This window comes from Strix aluco, chromosome 12 (assembly GCF_031877795.1).
Source record: "Strix aluco isolate bStrAlu1 chromosome 12, bStrAlu1.hap1, whole genome shotgun sequence".
In the NCBI taxonomy this organism is placed as follows: domain Eukaryota; kingdom Metazoa; phylum Chordata; class Aves; order Strigiformes; family Strigidae; genus Strix; species Strix aluco.
In genome coordinates, this window is record NC_133942.1 from 23,307,767 (window position 1) to 23,323,428 (window position 15,662).

General features: G+C 37.5%; 1 protein-coding gene across 4 annotated transcripts in view; it reads right to left on the minus strand.

The window, feature by feature from the left end:
- Nucleotides 1–1,711: 1,711 nt before the first annotated feature.
- SLC12A1 (solute carrier family 12 member 1) overlaps nt 1,712–15,662 on the minus strand; it is a 52,105-nt gene continuing 38,154 nt past the window's right edge. For all 4 annotated transcript variants that reach the window (XM_074837026.1, XM_074837027.1, XM_074837028.1 and 1 more), the window contains 7 exons: nt 13,142–13,285; nt 11,081–11,212; nt 10,736–10,847; nt 8,687–8,773; nt 6,328–6,463; nt 3,937–4,004; nt 1,712–2,896 (listed from right to left, as the gene is read on the minus strand). In XM_074837026.1, coding sequence (XP_074693127.1) covers nt 2,761–2,896; nt 3,937–4,004; nt 6,328–6,463; nt 8,687–8,773; nt 10,736–10,847; nt 11,081–11,212; nt 13,142–13,285 — 815 coding nt within the window. In that variant the 3' untranslated portion in view covers nt 1,712–2,760. The remainder of the gene's footprint in view (nt 2,897–3,936; nt 4,005–6,327; nt 6,464–8,686; nt 8,774–10,735; nt 10,848–11,080; nt 11,213–13,141; nt 13,286–15,662) is intronic.

A 15,662-nucleotide genomic window follows, 5' to 3' on the forward strand; every position in this document is an offset into this window, starting at 1 on the left:
TCACACATTAATGTCCCTGGTCACCTTATCTATGCTTGCCTTAGTTGTGGCTGATCAAATCAACCCTAGATTGTATAAACCTGCAGAGTTGGTAGTGTGATACAAGCTCAAAATGTGCTAGACAGCTTTAGAGCCATAGTTTTTCTAGAGATGTTAAACTTGTAATTAGAATTCAGTTACTAACATGGTGATTAAAATTCAGCAGTTGTTTTATGCATAATTTATGTAAAAGAGGAAGTGTCTGTTACAGAGCGAGAAAGGAGGTAGGTGGACTAACAAAATCTTGCAATCGAAGTTGCAATTAAAGATAGTCCATAATTAGTATGCTCTCCAAATTGGTCATGGACACATTTCAGAAATCATGGTGAGGAACAAGAAATAGAAGCTCCTAGGAAACTGCTGTGTTGAAATTACTTGTGAATTTGTGGAAATAACACTTCCAGGTAGTTAAGCACTGTTGAGTCTAGAGTTTGTGCTGCTTGTTATAAATCCCATAACTTTGTCGTGTGGATGCGTCTTCTAATTAATCACTGTAGCCTAAGCAAGGAATTTTAGAGAGATGTGTATGTTAGTACTTAGTTTTTGATGGCTGTTCATTTAGAAATGTACCTCTTGGGATTTATTGTTGCAGTGCCCACAGAGCTGTGTTTGTGAGAGAGACTGCAAACAGTATTGAAAGTGCAATTGCTGGTTCATATTGTGCTCCTTCTCTTTTTGGATCTGCTTAGGCCCCCCAGATCAGTTTGGGTCAATGTTCCCTGTAGATTGAAAATTACAGTACTTGGGAATATTTAGGAAACAGTCCTCACTCAAGTAGATAATTGAAGGGCCTAATGCAGGTGTGTAATTCCCCCAGGTCCTTCCATAGACTGTGGTAAGAAACACTGACGGCTTAAGTGGAGCCTCCCTAAAAGCTCTTTTTTTCTGTATTGGCTGTCTGGGTACTACATGCAGATTATACCTGTTTGGTGTCTGAAGTGAGGTGGAACCGTGGCCATTGCAGTTCTACAAATGTGGAAAGACCTGATGGCATGTAACAAGCTCCTATATCATTGCTAACATCGCTGCAAAGGATGAGAATAATCTCCCTGTTTTGCAGGTGCAGAATGTGGGGTTTGGTTTGCTCACAGCTGTGCAGGAAGCCTAGTATATCTAGGAAACTCATATATCTGTGTCATGCAGTTAAACTGCAAAATGATCCTTCAGCCTGGTTGTAAATGTGTAAGAAGCAGCGAAGGAAGAACATTATGAGAAAATAGCAGTATTTCATATCCTGCCGTTAATAGATGGAGAAAATAAAACATGGATTATGGGACTACGTTACCAGTTTCTGCTGAATTGCTGCTGTTGAACTTGGAAAAATGTGAATATCAAATATTCGTCATTTTTTGTGATGGAGTGCTAGACCCTCTGTAAGTTAAATTCTAATAATTCAAGCAAAGATGGAAGCTGAGGCCTGCTTTAAAATAAACGTTTAGTGAAATTCAGGGTCCCCTGGCTTTCCTGGGGCTTAGATTTCAATTGATCTCTGTAAAGGAGTTGCAGAACTACAGTAATTAAATTAGCTGCGTTCCTTAATGGTCTTTAATTTAAATAATGCTTATACATAGGATATAGCCTTCCTCATTAAAAAGAGAAGCTGCTTTTATTGACAGCTGAAATTATAAAGTACTATAATGTTGCAGAATAGTAAATAGAAAAATTACACAACTTAATGGATTTCCTTTATTTTAAGTTAGTGTATAATCAATATTATTTGGAAAGTCTAAAAATAAGAGAAATATTTTATATAAATCAAAAAATAAGGCATTCAACTCAGCTAATGGAGTTTTTGTTGTTTTCTGATCACATAAATCACTGTACATATTATCCCAAAGTATAATGTCAGATTGTATTAACCCTAACATTCATAGCAAAAATTGCCAGAATATTTAGTATTTCACTAATTTCTTTGTGAAATTTACTTACCGCATTTAATTATTGCAATCATACATTCCATTCCATGTCAGAGCTTGAAAATTCATTATCAAGTCTTGTCATATAGAGTCCATATTTTTAAATATGTAACCTTTTGTTTGTCAGTTAATTAGAAGCATTTGAATTAATACAAATTAGCAGAACAATTTAGGTAAAAGCATCTGCTATATGCATAGGTCTTACTTGGCAATATTATAATTAAACAGAATCACAGGTACTCTACTTGCATTATATCAGTTTATGGCTTTGATGGATACCATACAGGTTTTCTTCTCTCTCCCACATTGGTGCATTTCACTGTAATCCTTCTGGATGTCTATTATCAACTATGACAGTGCAATTTGAAACAAGTATTTATTTATAGATTTAATGCTTTTTGTATTGTGGTGGTTAATTTCTGCTTTCTAGACTAAGTATAAAAAGCATTTTCAATACCTTATAAAGTTAGTGGATTTTTTCCTTTGTGTGTTCAAAAGATTTGCTGTTTCATGTGAGATATATATATATGTACCCCACATGAGACATAGATATATAGACACACACACATATATATAGGTAGATTTTCCTTCTTTTGCCTGTACTGGAGTGTAATGCCAGCAGGGACCATTTACTTTTTTTTTTTTGTCTAATTCTTCACTGTGCTGCTTTGGATTTTTGAAAAATTTTCTGTCAATTAGTTATGTTTTAGATCTGTATTAGATAAATGTGTCTTTAATAAATCACTGCCATTAAAAATGTAGGTGTTGAAATCAAGCAAGGGATATTCTAGGCACAGCTGTTTTTCTAAGAATAGAAAGTCAGTACATTTTTGTGGTTGCCCCTGACCATTAAGACTGGAGGAAGGTTCTTGGAGAGAATTTCTAACCAAGCCATATACAGGTAATCAGATACTACTCCTTTTCTTGCCACTGGAAGGCTCCTGTTTAGACAGAGAGAAAAATAAAATTAACATTATGAAGATGGGGGTAGCCTGATAACACGCACCTCACTAAATATTAAGTAGAAAAAATCAACTGTTCATATACAACTCTGAATGTTCATAATTAGACTACCTGATTGTTTTAATCTTCTAAAGCACAAAGCTACCATTAGGCCTTAGTCTTGCAAACTCTTGCTCACCTCGTTAGTGCCATCAACATGGCTAATTGTACTAGACATGGACTGCTTGTGATTGTAACCTTGAACTGGTAAAGCATTTTCAGGGTCATAATACCCACATATAATATGATTTTTTAAAAAGGATAAAAATACAGTACATGCACAGTTTTGCAGTCCATCAGCATATTTTCTGATCTGTAATTACTGTGAGATGGGAGTTTTAAAGTATGGGTCAATTTATGGTAAACATTACCTGATCAACCCTTTTTTGGACACTGAATTAATAGAGCTAAAGCGGTTTATCTGTGCATCACAAATACGAAATAATTAATTGAAGCTATGTATAAAAAATGTGGCTCTGACTAAAAATTAGTTCTGAAAATGGCTTTTTGTTTGTTTTTTTTTTGGTGGCCTCTTTTTCTTTATACAGTTGCATCATCCTTACTCAGTTTTACATAGTTCCAAGTAGATCTTGACTAAGTCCATTTACTTTGTGCAAACCAAAAGAATCCTTTCCCTAACTTTGAGTTGTTAATTCAGGGAAGGGAAAGGAAAATGTGTATTTTCTACAGGTGAGGAAGCAGGTGTAACACTCAACATGTAGATTTGGATGTGAAGATTACATTTTTGACACTTTTTCATGAGTAGAGCTTTGTTTTAAGCTATGAAGAACTACTAGGAAAGATTAATATTCAGTGTAGTCCCAGAGAACCCTCAGTCCAGATGCAAGTCCTTCAAAAGGTACTTAAAAGATTATTTTTGCCCTCAGTAAATTAACACAAGTGTTTCTGTTGCTCTAGTCCAGAATCCCTTTACGCATTAGATTGTTCTCCAAGTTAGAACCAAAATCTTGCAACTCACAGGACAATGAGGTTAGCTGCCCTTGAATGTTCTTGTAAGAGTTCATTCAGACGGACTTGGCGGTAACTCTGATTAAAACAAAACAGGGGGAAAAGAAAAAAAATCACTTAGGCCAGTGATCCTCAGTTCTGGTGCCTTATGGACTTCTGCACTACACATTGCCCACAAGATTTTCTGCTGTTGCTTTGGCAACATTGAAAGCCAGGTCTGCTCTGTGGTCCAGAGTGATAAAGTATGAGGCTAAGCCGATGCTTCTTGCTTAGTATAGTTGGGGGGGGGGGGGGGGGGGGGGGGGCAGAGTTGTTCACCACTGTGTAAGATTTCCTGGGGATGGGGATTATTTTTGTACTGACACAGTACCAGAGCTGGCTCAGACATAGTTTTAAAGTATTTCTTTGGCTATGGAGTATAGGAACTGTACAGAGCCTCTTTTGTGCTATTGTTTGATGCTGGTTAATACATGAATTCATCTGTTTTGTAAGTGTCCAGCTGCCATGCCGGTAGGGCCGAATGTCAGTGTGTAAATGAGCAGCTTGCCAGAAATTCACCTCTTACAGAAGACCAGGAGTCTGGAGTAAGACTTAGCTGCTTTATATATTGTGTGTTTGTATGGACTTTTACAAATTGCATAAATGACTGTTACTTTGAGATTCAACCAAGATTACTCTATGGTCAGGCTCAGACCCTCAAAATTTTTATAATTTAACACAAGTCATAGGGAACAAGAGACCAGGACAGGTTTGTGTACAGGGAAGTTGCATCATGGGAGATAGATGTATCTTAACTGGTCTTATATATTATTCTCTCTTTCCCTGGAGAAGATAAAAACTGTCTTTTTTTTCTCCATTCAGACCTTAAATTTTCCTTCTTTACAGAAATTTTGCTGTTCTTTTACACATGTTATATAGGTAAGAATCCTTATAATTTAGCCAGTTGTTATCTCATGAGAGTCATTCTATAACATCACCCTTTATCTGTGCTGCCAGGTTTCTCTCTCTTGAATTTTAAATGTGTTCACTAATGTCCTCCGTAAAATTCCCAGAACTGCCTTACTTCTGAAGATAAGGGGCATGTCTTTCCAGGTGTGTAAGCTAAACTTTTTGTTGCTGTACTTATTTTATAGAGAGATTTGGCATTTTCATATTGCTGACTGCGTTCAACCTATGGGTTTTTTTCCTGGTTCCTTAGTTGGTGACCTAGACAAGCTTAATCACGTATTTTTTTCCTGTTGTATCCTCACTGAATCTGCACACAAGTGTGTATGTCTGGGATTATATTCCTGTTGTCTTTTATACTGAGATGTTCTAAGGACTCTGACTCCCAAGTTTTGATGATTTATGCTGAGAGTACTTCAAAAGTTTTCTGCCCACAGCTGACTACCATAACTTTATGCTGGTTATCAAATCTGTGAAAAGGGTAATACAGTGAGCAGTCAGTCTGCTTCCCAGCCGCTGCAGTCGGTAGTATAGTGTGTTATCTTAAATCACCATTGATTTCAGCTTATGTTAATATGTCAGGCTGTGACCTTTAGCGCCTCTGGGCTCAGACTCGCAATCCTTGCTCTGCTGAGGAAGTTACCAGCACCATAAAGTGGAGATAACTAAACTCTCAGTGCACTCAGCTTAATCCAACAGGAACCATAAATAAAATTGCTAGATTAATTCTCTGTGAGTTACAGGAGAACTTGTCTCTTAAGGGTGGAAGAGTTTGCAGTATCCTTTCAGCACTGGCCTGATGAAGCCTGGCAGTTCATTGCTAAAAAAGGATTGTTCTGACAAAATTAAAATGCAGCCCAGGCTCTAATTCACCCAGTGGATCAGCCAACATCAGCCTTAGAGGGTCTCTGTACTGCGTGAGAACTCCCGCGTCATAGGCAGGTTTAGTCTTCACTCTGCCATTGAGGTAAGAATCAGTGTTGAATCTTGCCTTTGGAAAATTTCCTAGAGCCCACTGTAGGGTCTGGATTCAGTTTTAAATTTCCCAAAGTGGTGAATGTCTGGAACTGCACTCTAAGAGGTTCAAGCTCTAAAACATCAGAGCCATTTAATAAACCTCTCAGCAGATCTTGTTAGCTCAGGCTCAGTGCAGTACTGTGTGGCTTCTGGTTCAGAGGTGGTTTTCATCTGATTGGCTCTAATGTGGGCAGAGCTTCTCGTCAGCCTGGAAAATACTGTGTAAACATGCCAAAGTCTTACAGAGTGCTGAATAATGCAATCATAACACAGCTCTGCAGTGTTTACAATATAAATCCAGTTTGTAAATATCAAATACAGGTTTGTACATATCATGTTTCTAATTCCATATCTGGTATTTCACATTTTCTTACTAATCACTTCAAACATCTGGAGTGTAAGAAAAGGCACAGATGTAAAGAGGTAGGCAAGGCTTTACCTTCTCCTTGAATGCTTCCAGCTCTGCATCTGTAATTTTCCATGGAGTCTCTCGCTTTAATTTCTCAGCAGTTGTTATATCTTTGCAGCTTTCATGGAGGCGATATGGTTCAATCATCTCTTCAAAGAATTTCCAGCTGAAACAGGAATTACAAAGGAGGCCTTGCTGCAGGGTATGAACTCACTAACTTATTTCAGACACTGTGTATGGCAGGCCCCACTGACTGTAATAGTAGCTGAAAAACATGCAAAATTTTTAACTATTCTTTGCTACATTGTGCCCCAAGTTATATCCGTGCTGCTTCAATATGTTGGGGTTATTTGAGGATAATTAAACACTGCATTTGGCCTATTATAGTTTCAGAGAATTTTCTGTATTTTCCTGGTTGTAGCAAAAATACTGAAATGATTTCTACAGTAACTCCAAACTGCAGTAGATTGGTTACTAATGTTAACAATGAATATGGCTCTCCTCATAAATACTGAGCTTTTATTATTGTTATTGCATTAGCTGGAGAAATCACCTGACTGATACAGTTTCACTCTTAGAGTTTTAATGAAATGGAGAAACAGGTGTTACACATCTCCTGTGGCAAGGGGCTTAAGGAAATGCTGTAGGTTTTTTGCTATAGGGGGGCTCAGATTTGTGTTAATTTCCCAACTTTTCCACAGATTTCCTCTCTAAATTTTAGTTTGTTTCTGGAAGCTTTTGACTGTCGTCATCTGGAGAAGCTTATTGTTCTTCTGTACTTCCCTGCTTGCCCCTTTGTTGAAAGTTTTTATCATCCCACAGAGACGTCGGGGAGTTTCTTTTATAATAATGTAAGTGTGTTTGTATGAGCACTTTATGCTGACAGGCTCACTGTGAAGTGAAACAGGAAGCTGGGCACAGGTTGGACTTCGCTATATGGCAAAAGTCAAGAGATGGGTTAAAGGCTGTGACATGCAGCATTTAATGTTGCTGTTGTTAAGTTGCCGGAGAGTTTGTCAACATCCTTAGTGTCTGTTTCTGTATGTAAAATAGTGATAATCTAATTATTAGTGAAATAAATGGGATGCCTAGCTGGGAGAGAGATACAGTGGTCTGGCAAGTGTCTGGCACAATATTCACTTGTTCTGTTCAGATAGTGCTGATGCAGCAAATGTGTTTGGTTTTTATGTTAATGCCAGATACAAATTCTTTTTGATAGCTTTTATTTATGTAAAATCACTGCATAGTACCAGAAAAACAGAGGAGTGTTCTGCACTGTTCTTTATATAATTAAAAAACATTAACTGAGAGATCAAGAGGGCACTAATATGTGACTTTAGAAATCTAGTAATAAAATCTTTATATTCTTTAATTGCTCAAAATCTCTAAACACTGGTGAATGTAATATTGTTTTTGCAAAGTTATGTGTGTGTGGGGAAATGGGACACAGAAGGATTAAGAGACTAACCTGAGATTGCCCTTGAACTCAGAGGAAAGGCTTTGGGTGGAGGAGCCCTTTGACTATGAAACAGGTGTGGATCTATTGAGAGGGGAGTAAGGGATGGGATGGAAGAGAGCATAGCAAGGTCTGAACATTTTCAGAGGATCTTTAAGGCCAAGAACAATATTGTCAATTGAGTTAGGATTCAGTTCTTCCCCGAGCAATCTGCTATATACTTTTGTCTAATAAAGCAGAAGAAATAGGTGATTTCTATAGAAATATGTTTTAGAAAGCAAGGGCTTGAAGATTTATTTTTTTTTTTTAGCTAATACAGCTGGAGGTGGAGCTTCTTGAGCAACTGTTTTACCAACTTCCTAACCTCTGCCTAGGAGCATTAATTTTGTGGGTAAGTTAATTTTTAAAAACACTGAACCTTCATTACATTTGAATGGTAGGGGAGTATTATAATATTGTCCTCATGGGAAATGAGAAGTATGCTTATGTTTGGCCAGAAAAATACTAAGTTTACGAATTCATGGTAAAACCCAGAAGGCTGAATTGGCAGAGGTGGTGAGTTTATAAGAGAACTGTGACTGACTGAGTAATATGATGAAGGGAAGTCTATTGCAATCTAAATAGATATGAAAAGCCATCATAAAATGCCTGTTAAATTTAGTGGCTCAAAACTATGGTATCTAATTAGTCTTTATTAAAATTAAGTCTCATCATTACAACATAGAGAAAAAGACTGCCTATGCTTTTGATCCTTTGAACTGTGATTGTTAAAAGGTTCTTTTCCTGCTTTAGGTACTTAGAATATGATTGCACTAAAGTGACAGTGTTATTCTTTGTGGTGTGTTTTGGGGTTTTTTTAATCCTCAACATAAAAGAAACAGGCTCCTGATAAAGGCCAGCTGCTAAATAATGGATTTTGGTAACGTTTCTTACCTCTCTTTGTTGGGCTTTATATTGATATCGCAAATGATATTAATATCAGCGAATTTTATTCTGAATTTGCTTAGAAGTGAAGCCATCCTGAAAACAAAAGAGAGAACATTTTATCACTATATTTCTGAGTGCATTGCATCAAAGAGCACTCATAAATGAGTTAAGATATCAAATGCAGTTGTCTCATTATCTTTAACTATATGACAAATTACTTTAAATGCTTTAGTGTTTCAGTTTCCAATTACAGAACTGGATTGATGTGATTGCTGTAGTATAATTCATTTAACTGATGATTGATGAAAATCACAAAAAATGGAAATTAATAGCAGACAGAGGGAAGGGTGTTTACATTTTGGGGAAAAATGGTGCTTCAGGTATTTGCAAAGGCTTGAATTATAAAGGAAATATATTCAAAATACAGTAGGACAGAATTCTCCAATAGTTAGAGAAGACTTCTGTTCTATTATTACCAGAATTCTATGCATGGAATATGTACAACACTGGTAGTGTATGTGTTGGTGAAAATTTGATCCAGAAAGTTGATGTGCAATACTTAAAGAATCTTTTTCATTTATGCATTTATATTGCTCTACTCACATGTTGACTTTACATATTTTCATAAAGAAAATACTTTGCTTTTTTGCCCCAATTAGAAGGAGGAATAGTTTATAGCTTTGTGTGTGTTTGTGCTGAGGTTAAAGAGGTTTAGTTAGGTCAGTTTTGCCTTCAGTTGAAGCATGGTTGGGAACTAGTATCTTCCCTGCCCCCCCCCCCTTTTTTTTTTTTTTTTTTTGGTATGTAAGCTTTGGAATTTGGAAAGGTCAGAAAGTTCCTAGGAACAAACCGTGATAGAAATACATATTTGCTTATGACCTGAGAATTTACCTGTTCTTTTTTTATATAAGAACAACATACTGCTTATATAAATTTTCATGTCCCTTGGGGCAATCCTTGTTTTGAACACCAGAAGAGCAAACTCTCAACTTCTGTGGAAAGGTTTTAATATTTGGGGAATTACATGTTAGCAATAGTCCAGATAAATTTAATTTCTGAATTGGAAATAAAGTGGATGAAATAGTACTTGGATGTTGTTTTATTAGATCTACCTAGGGAATGGAATAGCCACCCGACCTCTGGATTTGCATCTTTGAAGGGTTCTGTGTGTGGTGGGTAGAATACGCTGTTGAGGAAAGCTAGTGTTTAGGTAGAGATACATACACATATTGTTGGAGAGAAGCTAGGTCATTATCAACTGTACTGAGTATGCTGTTCACTCTGGCTTTTGTAGGACAAGCAGTGTATACAGGTGCAAGAACTGCCTCTGTGAAGATCTGTCATGTTCTGACAAATGCCATTTGATGTCAAAACCTCCTACTTCCTCTCAACTAAATTCGGTGACTTGAGTGCCTAGATCCAGGAGCTGATTGCAGTCCTGAACGGCCAAGCCTGGGCATCCTCTGGACAGGGAGCAGAGAACACTTCCCTGCAGGTTCTTGAGCAGCTGTAAGACTTTATCCAATGATAAGAGTAGTTTGTACAAACACTTTTGAATCTCTTCTACAGAAGTATGTTAACTTTAGGGTAATCCTTAAAGCTGACAGAACCACAGTCTTAAAGTTGATTAACTTGCTCTTTAACTTCTTTACATTTTACCACGGTTAATCACATTTATGTCTGTGGTATTTGCATATGAGAAGCTTCATGTGCAATTTCACTTACTGTTAACTGGACAATCTAATGTAAATCCCATAAAACTAATTATATTCTCATTACAGAGTGCAGACCTCTGCTCTTAGAGAAGGGAATATGAGCTATTAATGGCAAAAATTTCTGGATGTGAGTTTCCTTTGGTAATCGCCATTTACACTGAGTCTTGAGGGCTATGCCATAAGCTCAACACCTTTCTGTCAAATACATCATTTTTTTCTCATACTGCCCACAGTACAACAAACCAGTTCTGCTGAGAAATTCTCAGCTTCCTTCTGTATATGCATTATATCCAGCATCAATTCAAACTCTTTATAAAAACAGTGAGACAAATATATTTACACTAGTTTTTCTTCTTCAATCCTGTTGACTTTTCCTCCAGTGAATATCCTTAATTTGCAATTTTTCCACTTCTTCCTGATAGTTAGAATGTAAGGAATTAGGATCGTTAGACCTGGAAGAACATATAAAATTGCAGGAAGATCAAATTAGTGCATTGTGTGGTAAAAATTCCATCCTTCACTTCAGCAGTGTTGGATGTAAGTTAATCTTAAAACATTTAAGCCAGACAGAAAATGGACTATGTTATCTTAAAAGAAAACAGTTTTGTGCAAGTTCCCAAGTCTGTCTTTATATTTGGTAACACAGAAATCTGTGAACCCTGCGGTTCTCACTCAAATTCCTTACCTCCATCATCGAACAGCCACCAAATGTCAATTGTACCTTTGCCTTGCTTCTTTTTAAATTGAGTGCTGGCTTCTAGCAGCTTCTGATTGAATTCACCCACATGCATTGACTGTATTGTGTTAATGGTGCTTCCTGTAATGAGAAAGAAAAAATGTGAAAGGATTTCTGACAAGTGAGGCAACGAGTAGCTTTAGGGAGCCAAGTGGAGAGAAAGCTTCAGGAAAATGAACTGTTTCTGACATAATTTCTATACTTGAAATCTGAAAAAAATTACAGCGCAGATGCAATGGACTTTTAATATACCAATACACACAGAAACCAAAGCTTATGTAATACTTCATCCCTAGATTATAACATCTTGAAAAGGGTTATCTGACTATTTGTTCTCTGGATCTTTCTAGTTAACCTAAAATTCACTGGGGCCTTAAAAAGCAATTGGGAAATGTCTGATAGATTTTTAGAAGTAAATGGCACCATTTTGCATCATTTACAAGCTCAGCTGTCTGTTGTAAAATAGAGAGCTCCCTGAAATGCACAGTAGTGGTGGACAGAGAGAGCTAACGGGGTACAGCAAGAGCACAGGTGAAGCTAAGACTGGAAGGCAGAAAACATAAGCATATAGAGCAACTTCCCTATGCTTGAGAGGGTCATTGTTAATTGAAAATAAACTTTCGTTCTTGCTGTTTGCTTGGCTGGCTTTAAAAGGTACAGTCTTGCCTATGTACTAACAGTATCTTCTCTCATTCCAATTTTTGAAGCCTGTGGCTTTATTACTGCTTCTCTTTCAATGATTTCAAAGAGACAGTGTCAGAGCAGTATTTTAAATGGAGCAGACAAGCTGCTTTAGAGCTTTTACTCTGATCTGCTATGTTCTGAAAACACTTTGCTTGGTTTTTCCTGTATTTCTAGAGTGTGGACAGGATAGTTCTAAAGCAGTTATTGGCTTTCCTCTACAGTTCTAGCATCTATGCTGGAAGATGCAACAACTCTGGGGAGGATGAATGTATACAAAATGGAGAGGCAGGGATGTTTATTAACATCATCTATCTCATATATAGAGCCAAAGTATGTAATATGTATTTCCCTTATGCATTTCTGAACTAAATCGAAAAGGGTAGTTGAAACAGGGGTGCACATTCTTGTGGTGTTTGTTATAAAAATATATTCTACTGAAGCCTGCAAAATGAACTGAAATCTGTCAAGTAAAGAATAATGACATTTTATGTTTTCAGTCTGTAGGTCGTCTTGATACCTGTGGGAGTTGCATGCACAGCCAGATGTAATAGTCTCTGCAGGTGAAAATACTGAAAATACTTGTCTGTGTACAAGCATGGCTTCAGGTGGGTCATTATCATTACAGCCTAGCAATTGTGAAATGAGACCTTTAATTCTCTCTGTATTTCTGTATCATTTTACTATATCTAAAATGTAATTTTGATTTCATCACCTATACACTTAAGTTATATGTTAGTTATTTGACAGCATGCTGTATATGTGCTTTCAGTGCTTTTACTACCTTCATTTGTGCATTTTTAAGAAATTATGCTTAGAGTATAGAACAGTAGTGCTATTTTTACCTGTTTTTCAGCTGGGTACTGGGTTTGTGTGTGTATGTTGAGTAAAGTGAGATTGCTTGTTTGCTGAATATTGTGCATATGTTCCCATTTTCTTTAAAGAGGAGGAAAAAAGGCCTCTTTTAAAAACTGAAAACACCCTATTAAGAAAAACAACAAAACAAAACCCAACTTGTTCTGTATTCCTCAAACTTTAATAACCATGTGCTATTTTTGACAAATAGAATTCAACATAAGCTGAGCTGAGGAGCTCATCTGGCAAATGAGGGGGAAGAAAAATCAGTTGTGTTGTATGAGGTAGTGTGTCCTACCTGCAGAGGACACCCCCTCTATTCTGTATTACATGGTCAGATATGTGCAGGATAAGTCCTGTTCCAGGGGCTTCTGTGTAGCTCAGTTTTTGCCTTGGAGTCAAAGTCCAGTTTGCATATTGGTGAAAATGTGATGCATTGAAGGGTTGGGGAGAAGTTGGCATTTTGGAACTTACCCTTTTTTGTTTCATGTTTTGAGATATTGAGTGTGCTGGCTTTTCTGAAGAATCCACAAATGCCACTTCTTCCTTCTTCAAAATCATTTTCTTTAATGGTAGCTTCCAGTGCCAATCTCTCCTGCTCCAGCTTCTCTAATTCCTCTGTATAAAGGGACAAGTAAGGGAAGTGGTAACACATCACTTCCTATTTTAAATTAAATCACTTAACTGAAATAATGATGGTGATGTAATTGCTGTTGTGGTACTTTGTACACAACATAAAGCTGCTGGGAGGAAAAACTCCTTTAAAATGCTTTTCCTTGCAAACCAATAGGGAGGAAGGAGCTAAATTCATCTCTGGAAGCCCTAATTTAGGGTGTCCACACCTACAGCAGTGTGTGGTGGTGTACTGAAGTGCTACTCTGATTTCCTCTTCCAGATTAAATTCAGTATTACTGTATTTTTTTAGTTACATGAGATACTATTTATTGAGTTATATTTGTGGATTTGGTTGGTTGATTTCTTTTCCCAGGAATTTGAAAACACATTAGGAAAGCTGTTTTCCTAAAGTGAGAAAGCTGAGGTATTGAGTTCTAGCCCTTGAGTCCCTATTCTAAGAACAACGTCACATGGCTTTGGACTTTGAGATTCTCAGAAATATGAAAGGATCCTGAATATGTGATCAGTTTCTATGCTGAAATATTTTTCATGTTTTAATTTTTTCAGCATTTGTTGCAAAGATGTAAGATCTAATCAATTCTGTAAATTCAGTAATACAAAAGAACAATTTCATCTTAGCAATATTAGACTTTTGCTGCAAAAAAGGTACCACTTGTTATTGTGGAATATATTGTGGTGGAGCACTAATTAATATGATCCAGGCATTGCCTGCAGTAAACTTTTTTCATAACGAGAACTTCTCTTTGACTAATACATGAAAGAAGAGTGAGGTAAATTCATTTAAGATATTGTGTTTATAAAATCCCCCCAAACCCTGACTAGCTAAACATTATTGGCTCTGTTGGCACTCTGTTGCCAGCAGAAAATAATATGATTTCTTTTACTTTAGAATCCATGACAGCCATGTGCTTCTGATCATTAGACATGATGATAGTCACTATCTTAATGGTTACTCAAAACTAAAATTTCAGTTTCTTTATTAAACAGAATGCTGTAGCAAGTATAATGGAATACAATGAGCCATTTTTTCCACTGCAGAGACTTTGTATCTGCTTCAAAACATTTCTGCATATTTGAGGGTTTTCCTTTTTTCTCCCCTGTGTTCTTTCTGATTCCTTGTGTCTTAATGCTAGTTTGTAAGAATGCAAAGTTGGTATTTGCTGTAATTTCATTGGTGTTCTAATGACTGTATCTTCTGAGCAGCCAGTTTCTGACTTACATCAAGCAAGGAGACAGACAGATCTCTTTCAGGTATCAACAAAGGGGAGGAAAAAAGCATGATTAGTTTGGAATTTTTTCTTAAGTCACTGTAGTTTTACCCTGTAGCTCTCCATGCACATCAAGCTGCCACTCTGCTGGGTGAATATTTATCTACCCTTGTTTCTTAAAGGAGTCTCTGGCGCCTTTTAATTCCGAGAGGCGATTTGCTTTTGAGCGTTGCCTCATCCTAGAATCCGTCCTCTTTAATGGGGAGTTAATTTTGGTTTTAATTAGCTAAGGTGTTTATGTCCTTTCTGGGTGTTCTTCCCAGCAATTCTGAGCGCAGTCTGTGTGTCTCTGGGAAACGGGAGAAGCTGGAGGCAGATTTACAGCAGGCGGCAGCAAAGAGTTGCCATTCTTTTTATGCCTGCCTATGTTCCTTTATAGATTTTTATCTAATTCATTTATAACACAAAACATTTATCTCTTGGGGAGGACAAGGGACGCTAGGAGTAATGTTCAGGTTTTGGCTATATCTGCTCAAGTGGACTAATTTACGAGAAGTAGGAAAATTATCATACTGAAAACCTAGAGAATTGTTCTGATGGGGTTTTTATATGGAGTCATTCCCTCCCCAGGGTACCTGAGGAACCAGTAAGACCTCTGTGTCCTAGAGAGGAAAAGGAAAAATGAAGGCCACCATTGCATATGGCTCCTGGAAGCCCTTTGTTTAGGTGCAGCTGCCTGCATGCTCTGTCTCTCTCTGCCTTTTCCACCCAGATGGCACATCCTCCTGAATGGTTGTGGTATGGTGGAAGGTTTTCCTTTTCCCCCTGAGAAACACACTGCTAACCTAAGGAAGAATGAACAAAAAGGTGAAAAATAGAACTGATGTTTCCTGGGGGTTCCAGGTTTTTGCATGGGCAGGGACTTTCTGGGCCCCAGCATTCCACAGAGGTAGTACCAAAAGTGCAGCTTCCTGGTTCCCACCAGTCCCAGAGATCACAGGTGGGCAGAGGGACAGAGATGTGCCAAGAGCAGGAAGGAGACATGCTGCAGAGCGACTGGCTGCTGTGGCACAACACGATTTTACTTCTTTAGTCTGCGTCTGTGCTGGAAGTGCTGTGGGAGTTGAGTTGTCTGGTGTGTAGAGCCCCTT